The sequence below is a fragment of the Sinohyriopsis cumingii genome, chromosome 17, assembly GCF_028554795.1.
Source record: "Sinohyriopsis cumingii isolate HCF-2022 chromosome 17, ASM2855479v2, whole genome shotgun sequence".
Taxonomy (NCBI): domain Eukaryota; kingdom Metazoa; phylum Mollusca; class Bivalvia; order Unionida; family Unionidae; genus Sinohyriopsis; species Sinohyriopsis cumingii.
The window spans coordinates 78,297,049-78,323,322 of record NC_142977.1 but is presented as its reverse complement, the minus strand read 5'-3'; the positions used below and the strand labels follow the sequence as shown (position 1 = coordinate 78,323,322).

The 26,274-nt window shown below is 34.9% G+C and overlaps 1 protein-coding gene across 5 annotated transcripts in view; it reads left to right on the top strand.

Moving 5' to 3' along the window:
* Nucleotides 1–2,353: 2,353 nt before the first annotated feature.
* LOC149779287 (GATOR2 complex protein MIOS-like) overlaps nucleotides 2,354–26,274 on the top strand; it is a 131,320-nt gene continuing 107,399 nt past the window's right edge. For 2 of the 5 annotated variants that reach the window (XM_089939896.1, XM_089939891.1), the window contains exons 1-7: nucleotides 2,598–2,667; nucleotides 9,219–9,353; nucleotides 12,458–12,528; nucleotides 18,704–18,783; nucleotides 20,738–20,781; nucleotides 25,192–25,250; nucleotides 26,080–26,236. In XM_089939896.1, the coding sequence (XP_089796022.1) occupies nucleotides 9,248–9,353; nucleotides 12,458–12,528; nucleotides 18,704–18,783; nucleotides 20,738–20,781; nucleotides 25,192–25,250; nucleotides 26,080–26,236 (517 nt within the window). In that variant the 5' untranslated portion in view covers nucleotides 2,598–2,667; nucleotides 9,219–9,247. Of the gene's footprint in view, nucleotides 2,407–2,597; nucleotides 2,668–9,218; nucleotides 9,354–12,457; nucleotides 12,529–18,703; nucleotides 18,784–20,737; nucleotides 20,782–25,191; nucleotides 25,251–26,079; nucleotides 26,237–26,274 lie in introns of those variants that run through there. The other 3 variants (XM_089939893.1, XM_089939892.1, XM_089939894.1) reach the window with 3 other exon arrangements.

The following is a 26,274-nucleotide window of genomic DNA, read 5'->3' as shown; positions in this document are numbered from 1 at the left end:
ACAATCACCACTCACCAACCCCAGCCGTTTATGAATGCAGGCTGATTCGAGCCATGGCCGATTCAAAAACCAAATTACAGGCTGATTCAGCCCAAGTTACGAGCTGATCCGAACCAATCGAAATATTATAAGAAAAATCATTAGCTATTACTGTTTTCGCAAACATAAAGAATGTAAGACGCTAATTTTCAGCTTTTAAATTAATGTAAGATAGTTTTTAGTAAATTTCTGGCTGGAATCAGAACAAAATAGTTATCACGTATAGCATTTAGATTTTTCTTTAAAATAATAAAGAAAATAAATAGTTATGGTTTGAATTCAAAGAATTATGAAAATTTTCATAAATGAGGCCAGTATGGTGACTTCCAACATTATCCAACAGTAATGCATATAAATTTATGCATGGTTTTTATTGATTCCTCATGCAAATCGTGCTTTCTTCGCGATACATTTATCCCTATTAACAAAAAGAAATTCGCAAAGTTATTGATGATTAACACAACAGTAAACCGTATTTTACTAGTATCTTTTGAGTACCATCTCTTTATTAATGTATACCCCGCAGTCACGTCCATGGACATAGAGCTTACGACTGCCTTTTTGAACATTGATCTAAATATAATGGGTTTTGTGTTATTTCCATGTCCTCCCTTTTCGTAGTGTTGTATTTCCTTTATAAACAAAAGAAATGAAAGTATTTTGAGAAAAGAATTTATACGTGATCTCTCTCTCTCTCTCTCTCTCTTGTTTCATGCAAAGTATTATCTAATTTTAGGCTTCAAGGGCCTTATCCCTTGGCCTTCAGGCATTTGGACTAGTGAACCAAACTACGTGGCATTTTCATTTCGTCTTCTGCCCTGGATTTTGTTTGAATTTGATCTTGTTCATTCTTTTTGTCGATTTTATTATGTGCATATGAAGTTACAATTGTACAAGGGACGTTACATCGTTAAGTGTGTACGGTCGCAGTATCAGAATCAACAATGATGTTTTCGGGTGGTACCATCATATTAACGGGTGCGCCAAGACAGGCAACATGCATTCTACCTGATGCTTTTGTACAAGAAACCACCATTCTTTCAACGCAAGTTAAGTTAGTATCCGAGGGTAGGTAAACTTATGAGATGCTACCGTCAGTTGACCACGAAAAGCCAGGACGATTGATGACACTGGAAGTCCTACGCCGAGGAACGGATATCCACAAAGTCAGCTACTGAAATTATGTGTCAGCATTTATGGACCATGTTAATTTCACCATTTATATATATAAAATTATTTTAAATAATAATATGCTCTTTACAATCTTTGCACTTGTACAGTATACAGTATACACGCCCAATCATGTGTATGCGTTGAGAATTTTAGCGTAGCTTTCACAATTTTTAGTCATATCGCTACGATGTCTGCAGTGTGGCAGCGTATGGTGATGTTAGACCAACAAGTAGGTCCCCGCTTTTTTCCTTCTGATATTACTGGTAGAGGTACCAGTAATGTGAGAAGAGAAATAAAGAAGCGGAGACTACTTGTTGGTCTCATAGTGATGCCTAATGCTGGGGCATCATGACTGAGAAAAGTAGCATTATGTCCCACCCGGTCACATTTTCCTGACAGAATAAATTCAGCTAATAAAAATTACTTACCGTGCTCATTGCTCTAGTACATAATTACATAAGTACATTTAGTATAAAGAAATATTCTTCATAAATCTATTTTTTCAAGAAAAGCATCAACTTATTCAAACCAGTATATACTGACAAAAAATAACTAATATTTTAGCATAGAAGCCATAGACAGCAGTCGATATAGATGAAAATATGTCACATGCATTGATTTCTTTTCAGTGTTAGTAATTTTAAGAATATTAAATGATACGTTTTGAATTTAAAAAATAGGATACGTTGCTTTAAACAAGGGTTATTTAAATATATTTCATCATACGAGGTACAAAAAAATTCGGAAAACAGAGGTATGATATTGACGTTTGATATTGTATCGAACTAAATTATAAAATGAACAAGACCTCACGTTCACTTTTTGGTTTATACGTTTAATTTAGTGTAGTTTGACTCTAGTACATTAGACAGTATAAAGATAAATTCTACATAAATCAAATAAATCTTACCAAAGGCTTAAACTTTTCGACACCTCCTGCATGTATAGACGAAAATAATGTAAAGCTTTAACAAACTTTGACACACACACATACACATACATAATATCTCATATGCTCCGAATCAGCCATGAATTTGGTCCGAATCAGCGAGAAATCTGAGCCGAATCAGTCAGTAATTTGGTTCGAATCAGCCTGGTCCGAATCAGCCGAATTGACTGGTACTCTTAATTTCATTTGTGACGAGCCGCTGTGACCGCGTCTATCGCACAGATAACCAAATTGAAATTGTTTAAGTAAAAGGAATACTTGAACATTTTTTACTTATGGACTTAAGTTTGTGTGTAATGAATTCATAATCAGATGTATCATGTTTACCATTGATATCTGAATGGTCTTTACTTTGGTCTCCGGATTTGTGTTGGCGTCCACATCTGCTTTTTCTTTCTTGTCCCTTATTAGCAAGTGTGTCACTTACCTCCCTTTGCAAGAAGAGTACTTGTGTTTTGTTTTTGAGACTACAAATTTCTGTACACCAATTTCTCCAGTGTGTTCATGTAAAGTTAGAGCTTATATTTGCATTTAGAAAGATTTTTTTTTACATCATCACAACTGTCAACAGTAGCATAATGCCACTCTACACAGAATACTTTCGTGTTGTGTATTAATTAATAAGTTTACAGTAGCATAAGAAGCATTCGGCACGACCCTGTAAGAACCCTGAATAGGTATTAGATAAATATAAAACAATTAGGCTTCTTATCACTGGAAAATTGAAAATGTCAAAGAGGTTAACATGCTTTGAGTAGCTAAGCAAATCAATAATAAACTAGATTATGAGGGTTGCAGAACCCTTCGGACCGAGCCAGGCTGATTCGGACCATGTGCAATGTTATTACGTTTCGTCTTAGATTTAAATGTGACACTTTAACAGTTGTTTACATTGTGATATTTCTCATTGTTTCCCAGATATGATGAGTAGTTCATAGTTAAGGAAACAAAACCCTGATTTAAAGTGACATAATGGCGTTGTCCTGCATTAATCAAATAAAATATGTATGACTTTATTTTGCATTGCCAATTTAATAGTGATTTATTTTCAAAGCAGCTCATTTACCTTTGTTCAGATTTGAAATAGTTTTTTTTTATCTAATAATAATGCAGTTATTACCTATTAAAAAGATATCGTGAAAATGGGGCCAAAATATAAGAATGCTATTTATTTTAGACGTTTAGAATCTATCTTTATCCTGTATTGAAGATTTTGAGAATGATGACGAAAATGTTTAAGGTAATGACTGTTTGATCGATGCTGCCTTAACTATCTCATATTATCAAGGTCTGTTTAATACCTTGTTGATCATTATTTCCTTAATTTAATTGCAAATAATGATAGTGTCATGATCTGACCATCAATTTGAAAAACCTGTTTTGATCATTGCCACTATAATGAAACCAACTTTGTTGTCATTTTCCAGTTTTCTGAATTTAATACCATTCTTGAACATACAATATAATACTGGTGTTAAATTGTGTGGTCATTGCTTATATGGAAGTGATATATATGTGATAATATATCCACTCTTGATTAAAAAATCAGTGAATTTAATATTTACTTTAAATGAAATGTTTGAGTTCATTAGCATTTGTGACAATCTTACTTATTCTTAGAGGTTAAAATGAAACTAAATTAATTGGTTTACTAGTTCAGGATTGGGACTCAAAAGATAAACATTTACTTATAACATTAAAGTAAGTTTTCAAATTGTGTTACTCATCAACAACCTTTTACACGGTATTTATTTGGTAAACATAATTTGATTCGCATAAGAAATCAACAAAGCAATGGGTCTCTTTAAATACAGTTGTGTTTGATAGCATTGAAAGTTGCCCATGCTGGCCTAATTTATGAAAAGTTTCAGAATATTTTTTCATACAGATATTAGTTCAAAGAATTTATTTTATGCTTTCTTGTTTGTAAATTTTGAAAAATCAATTTGGTTAAAAGAATATGCATGCAATAGCTTATATCTAGAAATGTATGAAGAACTATATGATGTAAATTTAAGAGTTAAACTTCAACCTTATGCATTTTCTTACCCCATTGTATGTTTGTTAAAATATAAATATTTCTAAAATAAATCAGGTGTGTGTATTACATTGATTTTCATATAGTACTTTGCATTGTCAGATATTTGTAAAGCTTTTAAGCAGAAATTAAATGCTATGAAATTGTGCTATTGTCAAAACCTATATCATGAAAAGTTAAAGCAAATATATATTATAATGTTGGTGAATACTTTTGATACTGGGATACTTTTCACTTTCATTTTGTGTATTATTTATCATTCCTGTCCATTCAATTATGACTGAGTGATGCCATTACATGACAAACAAACAAAATTCTAAAATCTTGGCACTGTTTTTCTAACTATGGTATGATGTAAAATCCAAACAACCTAGAATGATTTAAAGTACATTGGAATAACATTTGTTGAGTGATGCTTATAGAAGCAAGGAATCAGTGTACACTTGCATGTAATTAATAGTTTTTTATCAAAACATTAATAAAGCACAGAAATTCAATTAACAGGTGTCTTAATATCCATATCTGCTGTCTTTGTAGAAACAGGAACTTTTATTGCACATTAAAATTAAGCACTTCTCTTACACAGATTTCAGCATTCTTGAGAATCCTGCCAATGATTTGTTACTACATGTATCTTAAGTTAAATACTAGTGACTCAAATCTATTCCAGGTGAAACCTCTGTTTTGGTATTTTGACATGAAATAAAATGTATATCAACTGCCCTTAATTATTTCTCTATAAACATCTTGAAAAATGCAAGAACAAGTAAAGAATAGAAAACATTAAGTACCAACTCATATGTTTCTGTCTAAGTAATTTTTTGGCTGATCTTTTCTTTTTATCTCACCCCTGCCAAAGGTCAGCCAATTTTTATTAAAGACTTGAAAGCCATTAGCAACTTTGATCTTTTTATTACTTATTCAGCCACATTTTTCCTTAAATTCTACAGTGTGTGCATCTGTGTGTGATTTAGATTTTTAACATAGCTTTAACAATTTTTCAGTCATATCGCAATGATGTCTGCACTGTGGCAGTTTATAGTGATGTCTAGCACTGGGGCATCATGCTGCAGACATGTAGCATGATGTCCCACCCAGTCACATTATCCTGACACCAGGTAGACCAGTCCTAACATGAATGTTTTAATGGTGAGTGCCAAGCGAGGCAGCTTCTGGTACCATTTTTATAAATCTTTGGAATGACTTGGCCAGGGTTTGAAACCACGATCTCCTGCTTCCAAAGAAACTAAAGATCACAAAATTAAGGTAGTCGATGTGGCCAGCACAAGCTATGTGCAAGTAGTGCACTTACACAGACAGCCATTTCAGAGGGGTGCCAAATTGGAAAAGAAAAGGGGCAGTAAAATCAGACAAGGGAACTAAAAACAAAAACTTTTTTTTCTTGATATGATAATCTTTTTATTTGGTCATAACTCACATCAATTTCTTTCAAGCTTTCTTGTCAGCAAATATTTTAATGATTAGGCAGGGGGGCCACCTAATTTCTGTATTATCACTTTATTGCCTTGTGCCAGCCCTGGTAATCAGTTAGCAGCTTGTTGTGTACACATGTTACCCCTTGTAAACTATTACTCGGCCACATATAATTATACTAGTATAATATTTCCAGTCATCAGTAGACTCATTCCCAGTTTTCTGTAATGTGGGGATAGAACACAAATATACAGATTTCTTTTGGTCTTTAATAATAATAATCATAATAACAATACTTTTTTTCCTTCAAAATTGGTAGGATAGATTTAAACTTTAAATGGTGAGGGCAGTAGATGGCCTTGAAACCTGTACTTTTGTCTCACCACTGGTAGAATAACAAGTATGTTGATGGGTAGCCAAACAAAACACTGATATTGGATCAGACATTATTCCAGTCGAACCATAATTGGTTACCTCTTCTTCTAACTATCATAAAACTCTGAGACAATTAGGTTTAAACACTAGTCTATAGCAAATAGTTATTTGTTATGGACAGCACATACTTGATAAGAAATTATGCCAGAAGCAAATCAAGGGACGTTAGGACTAATGCTCTGGTCCAAATCAATATATATCATAAAATGCACTGGTTTGAATTTCCACACATCAGAAATGGTGCAGATGTAAATTCCAAGCATCCGAACCCGAGGGTATTCATCTATTGAAAACCCTGAGATAGATGTAGAAAAAACATCTAATTCTCTTCAGCAAGATGGTTTACAGCCTAATAGTGAGACCCAATAAGTCATATATATCAACTGCAGAATAAATATTAAAAAAGGCCAGTACTTGATTATTAAGCAGTCTTTGAGGTCAAGGAAATTGGATGAGCCCAGTACTGACTCTGACATGGGTAATTGTACCAACTTGGCATTTCATTTACATTTCACTTGTATTCGACCACTCCAGTGGCCTAGTGGTTAGAATGTCCACCTCACATGCAGGCGGTCATGGATTTGAACCCTGGCCGAGTCATACCAAAGACTTATAAAAATGGTACTAGCAGCTGTTTTGCTTGGAGCTCAGCATTAAGAAGTTAATGTTAGAAATGATTGGACTGGTGTCAGGATAATGTGACTGGGTGGGACATCATGCTACTTGTCTGTGGCATGATGCTCCAGTGCTAGACATCACTATAAACTGCCACACTGCAGACATCATAGTGATATGACAGAAATTTTTTAAAGCTATGTTAAAAATCCAAATTACACACACACACACACACTTGTAGCCCATTCACATTTGCATTTCATATATGATTGTATCATTCAGATTTCATTTGTTGCATCCATTCACCAGTCAATTCATTGTCACTTGTATAGAACAAAATGAAAATGCATTAACTGACTGAAGTCATGTTTGCCATTCTTTTTAGTGTTAAAGGGAGAGAACTAGAGTTTATCTTATAAAAAATGTTTGGCACTATTTTGCTATTACTGTTTCTCCTATACTACTTGGAGCATTGCCATGAAACTTTTCAGACAGATTCATCCCATGGTCTGGTTGGTCCTAAATGAAAATGGTGTTGCTCTAACTTCCAGTATAGCTCGAACAGCAGCCTTCTTGAAATTTTGTTATCTGCTTTCCTCATGAATGGATGGTTGTATCCATGAGGCATTACAGTTAGATTTCTTATGATGTCTAGATGGTCCTAAATGAAATTTATGCTGATCTGACATCCAGTACAGCCATTATGGCAGCCATCTTGAAAATCTTGTTATCACTCCTCCTCCTCCTCCTCCTCCTCCTCCTCCCAAAAAGAAAGTAATATCAACATGGGGTTTTCACAGTAAGAGTTCTTATGATGTTTACTTGGCCCTAAATTAAAATATTTTTGGGGTGATATCCAATATGGCCACCCTGATGGACATCATGAAAATATTATTATTGCTGCACCTGAATAGCTGGCTGTTTCAACATGTATTTGTCACCAAAAAGTTGTTGTTGTTGTTGTTGTTGTAGGGTTTAACGCCATTTTTCAGCACACGATAGGCTATACATGGCGGCCAGTATTAATGGTGGAGGAAGAAACTGGAAAAATCCCGTAAAGAACCACCGACTGATGAGAAGCTACTGGCAAGCTTTCTCACATACCCACATTGGCAGAATACAAGACTCGAACACACTCAGACAGAGGTGAGATGGCAGTGATTCATGATGGAGAGCACTTTAGACAACTCAGCCACTCAGGGCCCATTCACCAAAAGACTTCTTATGATGTGTTTGGTCCTAAATGAAAATGGTGGCAATCTGACATCTAATCTGGGCACCACAGCAGCCATCTTGAAAATCTTGTCATTGCTACTCCTTCTTAATGGAAAGTTCTATCAGCATGGGGTTTTCACTGCAAGATTTTTTATGGTGTCCAGTTCTTCTTAAAATTATAATTATGCCCATCTGATACCCAATATAGTCACAAACATGACCATCTTGAAAATCTTAACACTGCCACTCATAGATCAAATCAGACCCCAACTGGACATGTGGTCTAAGGCACCTACCTTTACAGAACATGTATATCTCTCTGCATGGATTAGAGTCTCAGCTAGACCAATATAGGTATGTGAGAAAGCTTGCCAGTAACTTCCTGTGAGTCAGTGGTTCTTCCAGGATGCTTTTTCCACCAAATTTGCTGTCTACCAAATATAGCCTATCATATGCTGAAAAAATGGTGTTAAACCCCACAAAATCCTAGGTAGCAAGTCATAAAAACATTAGCTTTTACCAGAAGACTTCTTATGATGTCTGGTTGATACCAAATGAAAATGGTTTTCATCTGACATCCAGCATGGTCACCATGGCAGCTTAATTGAAAATCTTGTTATTGCTACTGCTTCTAAATGAAAAGTGATATCAACATGGAGTTTTCACTTGAAGACTAATTATGATTTCTTTGTGCTGATCGGGCCTCAATTACATCTGCCACAATGAACATATTGAAATCTTGTTACTAATTCTTATAACTGGCTGATTATATCAACATGAGATTTTCCTTCCAATGGTATTTAGTTTTTCTTTACTGAGAATGGTGCCAATGTTACATCCGATATGGCTGCCACACTGACTAATTTGACCATTTCTTCACTCAAGAATATCCAAGATTGTTTCAACAATCAGCAGTTATAAAGAAGAAATGGTCTAATCTTGAATAACTGAAAGGAACCTTGAAAGGGGTGAAAAGTTGTAATCAGTTTAGCAGCAGCTTGAAATTAATTGGTTTTCAGATTAGTTAATGCAGTGTATGGATGTTTGATTTCATTTTTGTTTAACATTCATCATTTTGCATTGTGCAGTTGCACTCTCCATTTTCTTAAAAATGTAGGTACTTCATTAACATTATTTCATCATTCTGTTTGCATTCCTTTGTCATTTGATTTGCATTGTTTTTGTTTCACTGGTAGAATCTGTTTCAGGTTCTGTAGAAATGATAAGCAAGTAGACTCAGGAATCTACAACTGTTATTTTTTATTTGATGGTGTAATAATAATGTAAATAGAGATGTTATCCTGATATCCAAATTTTCAGTTGATTGCAGGTAGTGACCAGTGTGCAGAATGAAGGTTTTATGGTCCCCCACAAAATCTGATTTCTTCCTGACTTATAGCAACAGTTCTGTTTACCTGTACCAAACATCACAAGGAGCATCTACAGCAGAGGCAGGTAGGAGCTATATCGTGGCTAATTTCTACAGGTTACTTATTTTCATTAAATGTACAGAGCCCACTCATAATTTAAAAACATTAGTTCTTTATATATGTATGTAAATTGCTGTAATGTTTACTCCCTATTCACTTGTCATCACTGAATATAAAAAAGTTGAAAACAAACAGTTTTAATTTGGTTAAAGCAGGGGTGAATTGATTTAATCCATTGCTAATGAAAGGCAGAAGACCAATGCAGCATATGTTTGAGGTACCATAATTACTTGCTTACAAGTCTAATTGCAAACATTTTAGGTGCTGATTTACCATCGCATAACATAATCTATGTGGCTAATTCAGCTAATTACTCTTAACATATACTGTAGACCCAGATCTTTTTGCATACCAGGGCCCAGCTACATGGAATGAATTACCAACTGATCTTTGACACAATTATACTGTGTCCTCATTCAAGAATGCACTTAAATATAACTAAATTCAACTACAAGAACAGACTTAAAGACTTAATAATCTTTACTTCCTTAATTATTGTTAGCGTGTTTTTGTTTTATAATTTCGTGATGTTTGTTTTTGTAATCTTGTGATTGTATATGTTTTTATGTGTTACTGAATGTAAAGTGCTAAGAGCTTCTAAAAATTAGGCACTGTACTAAGTCCATACTATTATTATTATTGTTAATATTAGTAGTAGTAGTAGTATTGTTATTATTATTATTGTTGTTGTTATTTTTATTATTATTATTAGTAGTAGTAGTAGGACCGCTCCGGTGGCCTAGTGGTTAGAGCGTCCGCCTCGGATGCGGGAGGTCGTGGGTTCGATCCCCAGCCGAGTCATATCAGAGACTTAAAAAATGGTACTAACAGCTGCCTCGCTTGGCGTTCAGCATTAAGGGGTTAGTGTTAGGACTGGTCGGCCTGGTGTCAGGATAATGTGACTGGGTGGGACATCATGCTACATGTCTGCAGCATGATGCCCCAGTGCTAGACTTCACTATAAACTGCCACATTGCAGACATCATAGCGATATGACTGAAAAATTGTTAAAGCTACGTTAAAAATCGAAATCACATCACATCACATCACATTAGTAGTAGTAGTAGTATTATCATTATTATTAATATTATTATTATTATTATTATTATTGTATCTTCCAATGCATTATGCACTTGCAAATCTAGGTGTACAGCTAGCTTGCAGTTGTAGATGTTGAATCATATTGTGTCATGAAGTTTATTTGGCTATTTGTTACCCAATTTTAGTGACATTTTTGTGTATGCTTAATACTGGTGAAATTTGAATGAAAATTTACTCTTAACTTTAATTTGCTGCCTGGATAATAGTATAGTCATCTACACAATAAAAAGTACTTGAAATAATTACTAAAACTGATTATATTTTATTCACACACTGATGTGGAACTCTATTGAAAATCCAAACAGTTGTGTTACAGTCTATTTTGATATTCAGGCACTTTTGTTCAGTTCATTTTCGAAAAAGCAAAATTAAAATTTGTTTACAGAAAGTCAGTTTGTTTTGGTGTAGAAGTTAACATATAAAAGAAATGCCATGAATATATAGGATTTTCTGCAAATTAAGCAGTCAGTCAAAATAATGAGATCAGGCTTTTGAGTAGGGAGAGTCATTTATGAAGTTTAAACAGATTATAATCTTTTTTAAACATTAATTATAACTGCCTGACATTTATTACGAGGACTAAATTTAATTTCTTTCTTGTTTTATGTTACATTAAGAAGGAGAAGATTTTTTAAATATCTACTGCTTATAGATCGTTGGTCCTAAATGAAAAATGGTGTAGACCTGACATCACATAAGGCCACCATGACGAGGATCTTGAAAATCTTGTCATTGCTAGATGTATTTCTCTTAACTGGATGGTTGTTTCTGCATGGGGATTTTTCTTGTGATGTCTAGCTGATACTATTGGGATCAAACCACTGATTCATTTCCCATAGGACATGATGTTAGTAGATTAAAAAAAAATAAGAATTAGAATGCCATACAAACCATGCATGTTTCCATTCAACAGAGCTAGATATATTTTTTTCAGCCTTGAAAAATAGATGCTTCTCTGCATTTTTTTGTAGCCTTATGCTGCTGTACAGGGGTATTTCCAGGTCTGGACCTAATAACATAGCCTCATACATTGAGTCCATGTGCTATTTTGTCAGTAGGAAATTAAACACAGAATATCAAAATGAATGTAAAACTTTTGTTGTCAACTATAGTACATAAACTGAAGTTGTGAAATTAATTTAAAAAATCTTCTTGTCACTATTGCACTTGAAACAGAAATTATGTTTTTACTAAAAAACATTATAATGTCTAGTTTGTCCTAAATGAAAAGGGTACCATTTAATTTAGACCTCAGTTTTGACTGATATGTTGGCCATCATGAAATCTTGTTATGGCTTCTTCTGCAGAATGAATATGCCTAGAGAAAAGGGGTTTTCACTAAAAGAGTTCTTTTGACATTTGGACCTAAATGAAAACTGTACTTATCAGACCTGGTTACTCTCTTGTAAATTTTGGATTTGTTACTTGTCCTTGAGAGACGATCATATCAATCTGGTGTTTCCACTAAAGGCTTTTTATATCTGGTTGGTACTGAATGAAAATCAAACCTTGAGCATAATGGCTTTGGTGGCCACCTTCAAAATCATGTTATCACTACTTTTTTAAATGTATGAACATGGGGTTTTCACTAAAATACTTCTCACATATATATGTTCAACTCCAAGCAACAGAGAGCCAGATCTGCTGCCACTTAATGTGCCTGCAGATCAGGGTCTGTATTGATTTTTCTACTAATTACTCCTATCAAACTGCATAGACCCAGATCTGCTGGCACATTAAGCAATGGCAGATCTGGGTCTATACCATTTGATATTGCATTAGACTTATACACAAATATATACAGTAGTGTGCTGCAAAACATGAGGGTCTTTCAGCAGAGAGTGGTCTTTTTAGAGGGGCATTTTATTAGGATGAATCAATATATTTGGTAAAAATCTGTACTTTTTCCTATGCTTTTAGATTTTATTACTTGAACCCTTCATCCGTTATTGTACTTTATCATTTCAGGAGCTGTAGAATTAAATGATGGTACCTATGCAACCTGCCTTGCAGAAAACTCAGAAGTACCATTTATAAAAGTAAGGGAAGAGTTTTATCAAGCTTCATTGGCAGCACCTCTTAGTGCTGAAATTAATATTAAAATAAGAATACTTTTTCGAAAATGTTTGAATCAGAAATTGGCAGTTGAATATCAGTGCTGTGTGGTGCTGCCTGGCAACCATACTATGTACATATCTAATAGCTGTAGTTCTTTGAAGCTGGAAACTCACCAATAGCCATATACAAACCATGCAAGCGCTGTTTGCCTAAATTTTGAACTGTTAACAAAAGTGATACCCACCATTGACACATTACTGCTATTGCCAGCATTAACATACTGGAGGAAATCAGAATTTCATTAGTTGTTTGAAGTTGTTCAGTAACTTAAGTTCATAAGAAATTTACTGTTATGGTTTTGTTTCTTTTCTAAATATTTCTTTAGTGATCAAATGAAAATAAGTGAATGATTCACATTTTTTACTGTGGTTTCAATAAATAATACTATATATCTAGGTTGAGTCATCTTTTTGTTTGTTATTGAGGTTTTTATTTGAGAATTAACCATGAAGATTGTATTAATCAAAAACTTATTTTTAGTCATTCTTGACTGTTTATGATTACCAAAGTATTAACAAAAGTTTTGACCAATTATGACTGCAATTGTTAACCACACCTACAAGTTTTAAGAGCAGTACAGACTCAGAAAAACTGAGTCAGGCCCTGCTATCAAGAACTTTTCAACCTTTACTTTACTCAATTTTGGATCAAACATCATTTGGAAATTGCAGAAGAAAATACTGCAGATAGCCTAGTTTAAAACCTGTTTCTATGAATTTGCTGGACATAAAATGTTATGGATATGTTTAGTAAAAGTGGGGCACGCATTCTTTGGTTTCATTGGCTGTCATTAATTTTGTAGATACATCAGTAGCAGCCAACTTAGTAATAAATGGATTCACATTTCAGCAAAAGAAATTTCTTTTTATATTTTGTTTTAAAATCATCCCTTCGGTATAAGGGTTATGTAGCTTGATAATTCAGCAACCTGGAGGGCAAGACAAGTCTGTATAAAAGTCAGATGGGTCACAGTTGTTACAGAATTTGGTCAAAATCATGGCTTTTTTGCTTCTGATTCAAGCCAGTTTAGTAGTATGATGGTAAATATTTCATGATGACATCCTGGTAGTTATTCAAATATGAATTAAATGCTGGTTATTAATATTTGAATATAAAAATCAGGTATTCATTTCAGCACAAGTGTTTCTAACTAAATGTGAGTTGCTGTAATGCTACATGTATATCTATGTGTGCTAGAAATATCTGTGCAGCTCTGATGTTCAATTTGCATACTTCAGATAGTGAATTCAGTGAGTGCAAAATATTCCTCAATATATATTTTAGATGTTTGGGGTAGATTCTATTAAATTGCAGCAGCTTGTAAGGTAGATTTTGAATAGCAGTGTCCTTGAATAGCAAAGTCCTTGAATAAATCTGAATACTGACATGATAATAAAATTCATCATCTCCAGTTTTACTTATTTTATTTGCCAGATTATTAAGTGTTTGCAGTGAACTGGTAAATAATAATTGGTAATGAAAAATAGATTTAAAAAACTGAATGTTTACAACATTCTGAGGAAGGAGAGTAAGTGTTACAGGCACATATGATACAACTTAAAGAATCTCTTCGGTTTTTCAAATGATCCAAGGCTGTTGACATGACTTGAGCTGATCACATGACTAATTAATAGCTAACTAAATAGCTTAAAGAGTGGCCTTTCCAGGTCACTGTTATAGTATTATGGCACTTGAACTTCGGGCATTAGTAAACAGCAGTCTGATACAACATATTACAAAAGAATCAGAATTCACCTTCCATCTGTATTTACATGAATTTTCCAATCTCTTTTCCTATTATCAGTTGTAATGATTGATTTTCTGCACGTGTGTTTTTTTTTCTTTAGGGGTGTTGAAATATATTGTATGTCCTAGCATGCTTGTATTATTTAAATATTATGGCTGTGATAGAGTGTATTTATGTGCATTGCAAATACAGAAGGCCTTCTGAGGTTGATGTGTTTTATGTGTGCAAGTATCTGTTGCCTCTGAAAACTAAGAATTTATTTTACCATTATTTATTTATTAAAATTTCTATGATTTTCATTGAAAGATAAGTGTTTGTTTGGAAATCACATGTTAATTTGGTTCCAAAATAGTTTGAGTAATTGTGATTACAAATTTTTAGGGAGAAAATGAATGACATAAAATTATGAATGGTTGCTCTTCAATGCAAATTTTGTATTGAATGAAAAACAATATAAAATGTGACCTGCTTCAAAAGAGGGGACCTTAATAACTGAGTGATCTAAGGCACTTGCCATTACAAGTCACTCACACATCTCACATTGTACCCCTCTACTTTTGCACTGCATAACATTGTACCCCTCTTCTTTTACAATTTGTAACATTATACTGCTTATATGCTTTTTAAAATTGTACCCCATTACTTTAACACTTTGTGACTGCTTCAGTGGCCTAGTGGTTAGAGTATCTGCCTTGGATGCGGGAGGTTGAAGGTTTTAACCCCAGTCAAGTCATACCCAGAGACTTATACAAATGGTACTAGCAGCTGTCTTGCTTGGCATTCAGCATTAAGAGGTTAGTGTTAGGACTGGTCGGCCTGGTGTCAGGATAATGTGACTGGGTGGGACATATGTGGGGCATGATGCCCCAGTGCTAGACATCACTATAAATTGCCACACTGTAGACATGGTAGCAATATGACTGAAATAATGTTAAAGCTACATTAAAAATCCAAATCACTCACACACACTTTCACACTTTGTAATATTTTACCCCTTTAATTTCACACTTTGTAATACACTTTGTAAAATTATACACTTCTACTTTAATGATTTGAAACTATACCCCTTTACTTTTACACTTCGTAACTATATACCTCTCTACTTTCACACTTTGTAACATTTTACTCGTTTACTTTCACACTTGTAACATTATACTTCTCTGCTTTTATGCTTTGTAACACTATATTCCTTTACTTTTACACTTTGTAACTATGTACCTCTCTACTCTATTACTTTGTAACATTCTACCCCTTTGCTTTCACACTTTGTAACATTATATACCTCTGCTCTTACACTTTGTAACTTTATACCCCTCTACTTGTATGCTTCATAACATTATAGCCATCTACTTTTACACTCTGTAACATTGTACCCGTCTGTTGTTACACATTATAACTATATACCTATCTACTTTCACACTTTGTAACATTGTACCCTACTACTTTCACACTGTAACAGTATACCTCTCTATTTTTACACTCTGTAACATTTTACCCCTCTGCATTTACATTTTATAATATGTTATTGTTGTTGTTTTGGGGTTTAATGCCATTTCTCAGTGCCAGATAGTCTATATATGGCAACCAGTATAAGTGGTGGAGGAAGAACCGAGGAAAACCCAGGTAAGTGGTGGAGGAAAACACAGATAAAAACCACTGACCCACAGTAAGCTACTGGCTGCTTTCTCACATATCCACATTGGATATTATAATATTATACCACTTTACTTTCACACTTTGCAACATTATATTCCTCTCCCTTTTCACTTTGTAATACCCCATACATTTACACTTTGTAACGTTGTAACCCCTATTATTTTACACTTTGTAACAGTGTACCCACTACTTTCACAATTGGTAACATTAATCACCTCTACTTTTACACTTATTACATTGTACATTGAAATAATAAACTCAAGTGCAAAACCCTCATCTGTGAAATTTTGCTTCAGCACACCAGGACAGGAAAGTTGATTTTGCCTTGCCACAGACACAGAGTATCTGCTATGTAACATGATGGTTGGTATCCACAGAGTGACATGATACTGTGTAATGTCATTCAATAGTGAGACAAGTCGGTTCATTGAAGAAAACACTACCATAATGTACTTCTTAATAAAAATAAATTTGTATGCAACATGGTAATTGGGTGGCTTTATTGTTGATGGTTCAATAATAATGGGATTTACAATTATGAGCTGACATCTTTCAAAAATGGGATAATAGAGCACGGTAACTAACTGTTGACACAGTTGAAATGAACTTGAAAAAAAAAACTTATCATCATCATTTACATAAAGAAAGAAGCAGTGATAAGTTGGAATATTTTTTTAGAATACATCTCCTATTGCCAAATTATTAAATCAAACTCATTACAGTGGCATTAAAACTTGGTAGTAGTTCAAAAAATTAAAAAATTTCAGGAACCACACAACTACTGTGTCAATCTATGTTGTAACAAAATGTGTTGTAATGGGATTTCTGTCTAGATGCCTTTCCCCATGAATGTTGTATGGGTTTATGGTTTATTAACCTTGTTTGCAGAATAAAACATGATACATGCATTTAAATTGGTTTATGTGCTAATTTTATTGTCTCTTGATTCCCTCAGGTGTTCACCCAGTTACAATAATTTTACACCAGATTGACATTTGTTGCTAATAGTGAAGTCATGCAAAAGTTTTCAGATTTAAATTTTAAAAATATTTTTCACAAGTATGATGAGTATTTAGTATGTTCAGTTCCACCACCAATAACTATTAAAAGCTACTGTCTCGTGATTTCTCATGACTGCCTTGTGACATCATGAGAGAGTGGATATAGGCCATGACATTGACTTGATGGCCAGCTTTGATCTGAACCTGCCCCTGTCACTCACATGGCTCAATTTTCTCAAAGTTTGAGCCTCTGACCAGAACTTCACTGCACCTGCTACAGAATATACTACCTGATAGCTTTAGCTTCAGCTTACAGTGTGAGTTAAATGCCTGCCCTTTCAGTTAACCCAAACTATCATAAACTACTCTCAGATGCATTGTCAGTTCTTATAATACAACCTGTATTCATGGACGAGAGCAGGTAGTCATCCAAAGGGAATTATGAAGTAACTATTTGCACCCACTCCACACTATGCCCTTTAAGAATGGTGAATTTCCAGGATGCAGTTGGTGCTTTTCATTGTTGCATGAAAACTACTAAAGCATTTATCTCGTACAGCAAAGATTTTTCCTTCTGGTGAAAGAGGAAAAGCAAGACATCACTTCCTAAGCTTTGGCTTCTTGGCTTAATTGAGTGAATATCTTGTGCATTCATAGATCTCACATGACCAGCAATATCAGCTCAAATGTTTAGAGCCATTGCTGCAAGCCCCTCATTTAAATACATGTACATCTATTTGATATGAAACATTACCAAGGCTGTTGGCTGGCATGCACACTCGATTTTATCTAGCTTTCAGCTTTATGATTTAGCCTTGCAAGAAGAGAACTGAATCTGGTGGGTTCAGTGGTCAAACATCCACCAGAACTGCTAAAGTCAACACAACTCATCACAAGCCTTTAATTAAAGCATTCAGTGGATTTTCTATGGATTTTTCCTCAGTAATGAAATTCTGTTTCTCTTTATCCATTATACAAATCTTCATGGTAACAATGTTACTAGAAATTACCCCTTGGTTGTGCTGCGATTTTTTTAGGTGAGTGGTTTCATCCTTCACATGAGGACCATATCATGACATCCTCTGCAGGGTGACCAAGGTAGAGGTTGGAGCTTATGTATTTTGTCCTTCTTTTACCTATTCCACATAAAAAATTTGATTTTATAAATTGTTCAACTTGGAAAGCAAATTTAGATCACAGTTGATAAAGGAATACTTATCCAGTCACATTATAATTGTGGTTAAGATCTCCCTAATATCCTTGTTGATGTGATGCTCAAGCTTAAACTGTAGACAATCTGTTGTGTGGGCAGCCACTTAGCGGGGACAGTGGGAGTTAATGATACTGGCATCATGGGATAGTTACTTCCCATAGATACTTTTTTTTACCTATACTGGTTGTAATGGAGGCTGTATTTAAATGGGAAAGACACATTTTGTTTCCCTGTTGGAAGGACAGGTTTTCAGAAGTAGTGAAAGTTAGAGCCTAATGTTAATATAATCAATAAGTTTTCTTATCAATACTTAATTTATTTTAAAACAAGTGTTTTCCTTAATACAGAATTTACAAAAATTACATGGTCATCAGAATTTATGAAATATGTTGAGTTCATTTCTAAAGAAGTTTGATAAAGAAGTATGAATATACAATTTGCACTATGGAATAAATTAGATTGTCAATTCTCTATTTTAGTGTGTGGCCTGGTCACCTGCAAAGTTGGAGGACAACCTAGTAGCTGTTGGGACTGCCAATGGGCGTGTCATCCTTTCCAAGTAAGACCATAAGATACATGATTAGGTTTGAAGTGCATGCACATCATCAAGAATGTTTCTAGTGCCATGTATGACTCAAAGTCTGTCTATACATGGATCTGTATCAGACATGAAGTTAAAATAAAAGAAACTATTCACTCCAAACTTTTGTTTTATAATTAATCCTCACTGCCAGTTAGTTTAGCAAAATCTCTTCATGCTAAATGTTTTCCGTTTCTTTCTTCAATTTTTTATAGTCACTCTAAATTACATTGCACTATTCTCTTTTTTAAGACCTCAACTTCTCTAATGAAAAGATGACCTCATAAAGGAGAAACCTTTTTCATCCGGACAGTGTGGTAAAACTCACTATTCAGACACAGTGTATATGGGACAGAGTGATAAAACTCACTATTCAGACACAGTGTATATGGGACGTAGTGATAAAACTCATTATTCTGGCACAGTGCTTATGATATGGAGTTGTAAAACTCACTGTTCTGTCATAGTGCATATGGGATAGATCGGTAAAACTCATTATTCTGGCATAGCACCTTGGCATGTTATGTTAAAATGGCTTTTTTGAGAGAGTATCTCATAATGGAGCATTTATTTGCATGCACACGCACACACACACACTGTATGATATTCGCACTTTAAAATCTATGAAGAAAGAAGATTTCATATCCTTGGTGCTATCTGGCAAGGGGTTTGATTGTTTCACAGTTTCATAGATGGTATGGAAATTTTTGCTTCAAAGTTTAAAATTCATCTTTACTGTTTGAGGGAGCATGATCATATTTGGTATGGTTTGTTTTAATGATGTACAGATTCCAAATAAGATACAGCCATGTAGGTATGGGGTGTTGTGATGAAAAATAAAATAAATATTCTAGATATTTTTAGTAGCTTCCATTTCTAATTTAAAACTTTGTTTTTATGATGCCTAATATACAACATTTTCCATCATTGACCATATCGGTCAGTTAAATGACAAGTACATCCTTTCATGATATACTGGATCATTGGTTTAAGGCAAGTTGACCCTATGCACTATTCTGTCACAAAGGGATAAGCAGTGTAGATACAGGTCTTTGGTCATATTTAATTTCATTCAACCAGATGTTTGTGTGACTTCAATGTATCTCCTCCATCAAAGAGGCTGTAATCATTCAGCCAGATCTCTGTGTGACTCCATTTTATCTCCTCCACACAAGAGGCTGTAATCATTCAACCAGATCTTTATGTGACTCCATTTTATCTCCTCCATACAAGAGGCTGTAATCATTCAACCAGATCTTTGTGTGACTCCATTGTATCTCCTCCATACAAGAGGCTGTAAAATGTATCATTGACGTATGGATACATATAAAAGGTGCATCAGCTGAACTTTGTATAAATCAGACTATAAAGACATTTTTTGCTATCACAGAATTTATGTACATATGTTTTCTACAATCACTGAAAACAAAATTCTGTTTTGGGCTTTAAAAGATCATTAACACACTTAATAGACTGATGCAGGAAGTATCTTTTAATCAGCCATGTTTATGAAAAAAAAAATTATGTCATTTTATTATCAACCAATCATATTACTTTTCCAAATTTTTAATAAGCTTCAGTCTGGCATATTACAAGGAAAACTCAGCTTTTTAGCAGCATCTGGTGTAATAAAGATCACACAGAGCATCACATAAGGTTGAAAAAGACTATGATCACATTATGTACTAGATCATATCCTAAAACAATTAACATGAACCTGATCTATTGTTACCTAATGCAACAGCAGTTATGGGTTGGGATTTCACAGTTTGGGATTTTATTCATGGATAAATACAGTGGTCATTGCAGTGAAGTATTTATGTACATATAAACATACACCTGCAGATTTAGAAATTCTTCTAAAATAAATCTGAAAAAAATATTTTTCAGATTTTCAAGCATGACTTTAATCTTATATTTATTTTTTTTTCAGTTTTGGCCAGCATGCTGACAATGATCTTATCGGAAGAGAATTTGGTAAGATGGGCTTGTATTAGCTTTATGCTGCTTGGTTCATCTTGTGTATAATTTTTTGTAGTTGTCGGAAGAGAATTTGGTAAGATGGCCTTGTATTAGCTTTATGTTTTTTGGTTCGACTTGTGTATAATTTTTTGTAGTTGGTTTTATGTTTGCATGATTTTGATAACAAATCAATGAATAAACAATCTGAATTCTAGTGCATACATTTTGTTTTATACATGATAATATGCTTCTTGTGACTAAAGAAAATGGCTGTAATTATTTTTTTATGAGTTAAGGTAAAAACTTTTATTTTTAAAAAAATCTGCATGTTTAATGTGCAACATTTGAACTTTTATTGTACATCTATCAATATCTTACTCAGATATTTTACCATCATTTCCACAAAATAGGAAAATGATCATCTTACTTTCCAAGTCCATATCACTATCTTCTCAAACGAGGCTGGAACATCGTTTTCGACAATATTTCCCAGTTACAACTGAATAAGCATGAACATCAACAACATGGCCTTACTTGACATACATATGGAAATGAGTAACATTCACTGTAATATATCTGAATCTTGAAATTCCATGCCAAATCCTGTTGTAAATAATTGTCAAAATATTGCTGTCATTCCCATGTCAAGACCCTATCAGAGCCTCTTTGCTGTCAGTCCCATGCCAAGTTGCCATCAGAGCCTTTCGCCTGTATCCCCATGCAAAGTCACCATCAGAACCTCTCAGCTGTCATTCCCATGCCAAGTCACCATCGGAGCCTCTCAGCTGTCATTCCCATGCCTGGTTGCCATCAGAACCTCTCAGCTGTCATTCCCATGCCAAGTTGCCATCAGACCATGCCACGTCACCATCGGAGCCTCTCAGCTGTCATTCCCATGCCAAGTTGACATCGGAGCCTCTCAGCTGTCATTCCCATGCCAAGTTGCCATCATAATCTCTCAGCTGTCATTCCCATGCCAAGTTGACATCAGAGCCTCTCAGCTGTCATTCCCATGCCTGGTTGCCATCAGAACCTCTCAGCTGTCATTCCCATGCCAAGTTGCCATCAGACCATGCCACGTCATCATCGGAGCCTCTCAGCTGTCATTCCCATGCCAAGTTGACATCGGAGCCTCTCAGCTGTCATTCCCATGCCAAGTTGCCATCAGACCATGCCACGTCACCATCGGAGCCTCTCAGCTGTCATTCCCATGCCAAGTTGCCATCATAATCTCTCAGCTGTCATTCCCATGCCAAGTTGCCATCAGAACCTCTCAGCTGTCATTCCCATGCTAAGACGCCATCAGAACCTTTCAACTGTCATTCCCATGACAAGTTGTCATCAGAACTTCTCAGCTGTGATTCCCATGCCAAGTTGGCGTCAGAGACTCTCAGCTGTCATTCTCATGCTATGTTGCCATCAGAGACTCTCACACTGCTTTTAGTCAGAAAGCAGAGAGAGAATCTTTGGTGATGCAAAATTTGAGAACTGCACAATAACAGTAAATAACAGATATGTGTATGTGTGTGTGTTTCGGATTTTTAATGTAGCTTTAACAAATTTTCAGTCATATTGCTATGATGTCTGCAGTATTACAGTGTATAGTGATGTTTAGCACGGAGGTATCATGCTGCAGACATGTAACATGACCAGTCATTACACTAACCTCTTGATGCCGAGCGCCAAGGAAGGCAGCTGCTCGTGCCAGTCAAAAATTTGTTCTAAAAAGGTTAAAATGTTAAGCACTTTCTTTTCTTTTTCAGTTAAGCAAAGTGATTTTGTTAAATTTTCTGAAGCTTCATAGGTTTTATAACAAAAATATAATTATTATAGTAATTAAGTCTTGATTGCTAGTCACCATTTGAAAATCTGGATCATAACATGACACTTCATATCTCACAAGTATCCATTTTTAATGCAGACAATCTCAACATTGTCTAGCAGTTGAGATCATGTTTATATATATATATATATATATATATATATATATATATATATATATATACAGTCTTACCCGTTTATGTCGACATCCTCGGGCCCGATGAAATATTGTCAACATTCAGATGTTGAGATAAGTGTTGGGGGGGTCTGAAAAAACAAAAACAAATTGAATTCGTCAGTAAGGGGTGACCTGTCGTCATTGAGTAGCATTTACACTTTGAAAAAACAAAAAATGGAAATTTTGATCACATGAAGACAAAACCAGTGTGAAATACACTTGTATATTGACAAATTACATTTTGGTTACCTTTATGTAATAAAATCCACAGTAAAATATTGTATCGGTCACATCCTGATATGAAAAACATTCACTACGATATTTAATGTGGATATTCAGTGTCACTATCAGCACATGGTTGCATAGTTGTTATTTACATGCTTCAAGTACATGTACTTAAATTGTCATAAATTTTGGTCAGTCTGTTCCCAACTTATTGAGGCTACCAAGGGGATGGGGCTATTCACAGGGAAATGAAAACATGTCAGCAAGTTGGTTTAAACAGTACATGTGTTTAGTTACAGAAGTCATCATGAAATGTAAAGTACATAAAAGTGAACAAGAGATATGCGGCTGATACGAATAATGAAGACATAATATAGTGTTCATTGACACATGCTAAATATAGTTAAACAGGAAACTGTCACAGCACAATAAAGTTGTTTTAATCAACAGTCACTTTGAAAATGCAAGAATCGATCAGATTTCATTGCTTTTATTTAAGTTGCCGCGAGAGGTCAACTTTATAGATCCAAACAAAAGCCTGTTTTTTTTCCCAACCGCAACATTAAAGCCTGGTGGCAAGATCAACTAATTGTTGAATAAAGTACAGGTCGGAGATGGCTGCTTGACGACATAAATGAGTAGGCGGGAAAATTGAAGCCTGTCGGCAAGATCAACTAATTGTTGAACAAAGTATGTGTCAGAACTGGTAGCTTCTCAAATAAATCATTAGAAAACAAAGGAATTGTTCCGGCATTGATATAAGCATGACAATTTTGGTAGTAATAGTAGACCAAGGGACCAGGACTTTACTTTTTTGTCGAAATAGGCTGCTTGTCGACATAAGTGATGTCGATATAAGGGGGTAGGACTGTATGTATGTATGTATATGTGTGTGTGTGTGTCATTACAATCAAAAGAGGGAAAGTTAACCCTTTACCTCATGCAAGCATCTTTGGACGCCTCTACTCCATTCACATGGAACTGCCTTTTTACGCCTCTACAAGATTTGCATGGAAGCGCCTTTTGACGCCTGCTGTAAACATCAGCCATTTTGAGCTGGTTTTCGTAGCACCACCTTCGAGGAAACCCCCTATTAGATACTACATTCATTTCTGCGAATGACAAGTATGTCAGATCACTTGGTCGCTATTTATGCACTGGTCAATATCTGCTATTTAAAGTAACTGGGTCGTAATCTCCACTCTCCAAAATGGCGGTCGCGGATTTCATTCAGTACGTACGAAGTTTTCACGATTAGAATCACAACCAGGAAAGATTCAATAACTTAGGTAAAGGCTCTGATATTGATGTAGACAGCAATTAGTTTTCATAAATTATCAAATTCAGATGACTTAGTGATGTAGACGCACACGAAAACCTTGTAAATTTTGAGTATCAGAAATGGCAGCATGGTCGGTCACGCTGCCTCACTGACATGATGGTGAACGAGTTCTCTCTCGATTTTAAAGCACAAGAAAAATTCTTCCATGAAAAATAATTACACAGCTGTAACAATCAGACTTTACTCTTAAATTTTTCCACATATAATACATGTGTATCAAAAATGTAAAATGGTTAAAATTGCTGTTAAATGTAACATACACTACATTGCGTAACAATTCACAGGCAGGATTTCATTCATTACTTACGAAGTTTTCATGATTAGAATCTCAACTATGAAAGATTCAATAACTTAGGTAAAGGCTCTGATATTTATGTAGGCAGCAATTAGATTTTATTGATTATCAAATTCAGATGACTTAGTGATGTAGACGCAGATGAAAAACATGTAAATTTCGAGTATGGGAAATGGCATCTACGGTTGGTCACGCTGCCTCACTGACATGATAGTGAATGAGTTCTCTCGAGATTTTAAAGCACATAAAAAATTATTCCGTGAAAAAAAATTACACAGCTATAACAATCAGACTTTACTCTTAAATTTTTCCACATATAATAGATGTGTACCAGAAATGTAAAATGGTTAAAACTGCTGTTAAACGTAACATACACTACATTGCTTAACAGTTCACAGGCAGGCCTATGTGTATGCTGTCCACTAGGTAACAGGTGTTCTATTTATAGCGTGCTGCACTTTGTCACTATGCTCTGTGAGATAAAGGGTTAAAGCATGATTCCATTGAGCAGCAATGTAAATTGATAGATTATGTCATTTTGTATTTTTTTAAAATTATTTTCAGTCCCAAAGCACCAAAAGCAATGTGTATATTTGTTCTGGAATCCTCTAGACCACAACTTGGTAAGTATGTTTGTGTATAATTAAAGAAAAACAAAGATATTCTAAGTAGAAATTCTTTTCTGGGAGAAATTTTACACTTTGTTTAAAAATATTAATGGGTTCTTGTTTCTTTTTTCTTTTGAGAGGGAGGCAATAGGCAAAGCTCAAAACACCAAGGTATGGTATTAACTTGATATAAATGTCACCAAGGTGACATTAGTCATGAAAATTAAATTCTATTTCAGAATGAGGTATCAATATTGAATGTAAATTGCATTATGTTTGTGATGGTTTTGAAGTATAAAACAGTTGCTGTGAAAGTGTTGATGAGTTTAGCCTTGTGTATAACATGACTGATATCTTACATTGTTCTTGAGTTGTTGCTGTTGTAGGGTTTAGCGCCATTTTTCAGTACATGATAAGCTATACATGGCGACCAGTATAAATGGTGGAGGAAGAACCCAGAAAACCCTGGAAAGAACCACTGACCCAAAAGAAGCAGCTATCAAGCTATCTCACATACCCACATTGGCTGAACCCGAGACTCAGACCCATGTAGACAGAGGTGAGATGGCAATGATCCATAACAGTTAGAGCTTTAGACCACTTGGCTACCTTTGTCCCCTACCTTTTTAATTGTTATCAGCTGCAATGTATGCCGTGAACCTGCTTGCCTCTTTGTTTTACTTGGGTCGAATACAAACAAACTCTTCTTCAAATTTACAATATTTTATAAAAGGAAATGGGGTAGCAGGGAGCTGTTGGGATGGCATCCCACAAAACAAATTTGGAAAAGAATAGCTGCTTAAATGTTTTGAAATTTATTTTATGTAGATACTATCTTTCTAAGCTTGCAGAGGGTCTAGACAAACACAGCAAAGACTGCTGTGTTGCCATCTGGGATATTAATGCTAAGACAGGTGGAGAGACAGCTTCATTAGAACGTCAGCGTTACAGTTCGTCAACCAGCGACATCAATGCTGTCACTCGTCCTTATGTTGAAATAGGTATGTATATCTGGGTCTCTCTGGTTATTCTGTTTTCT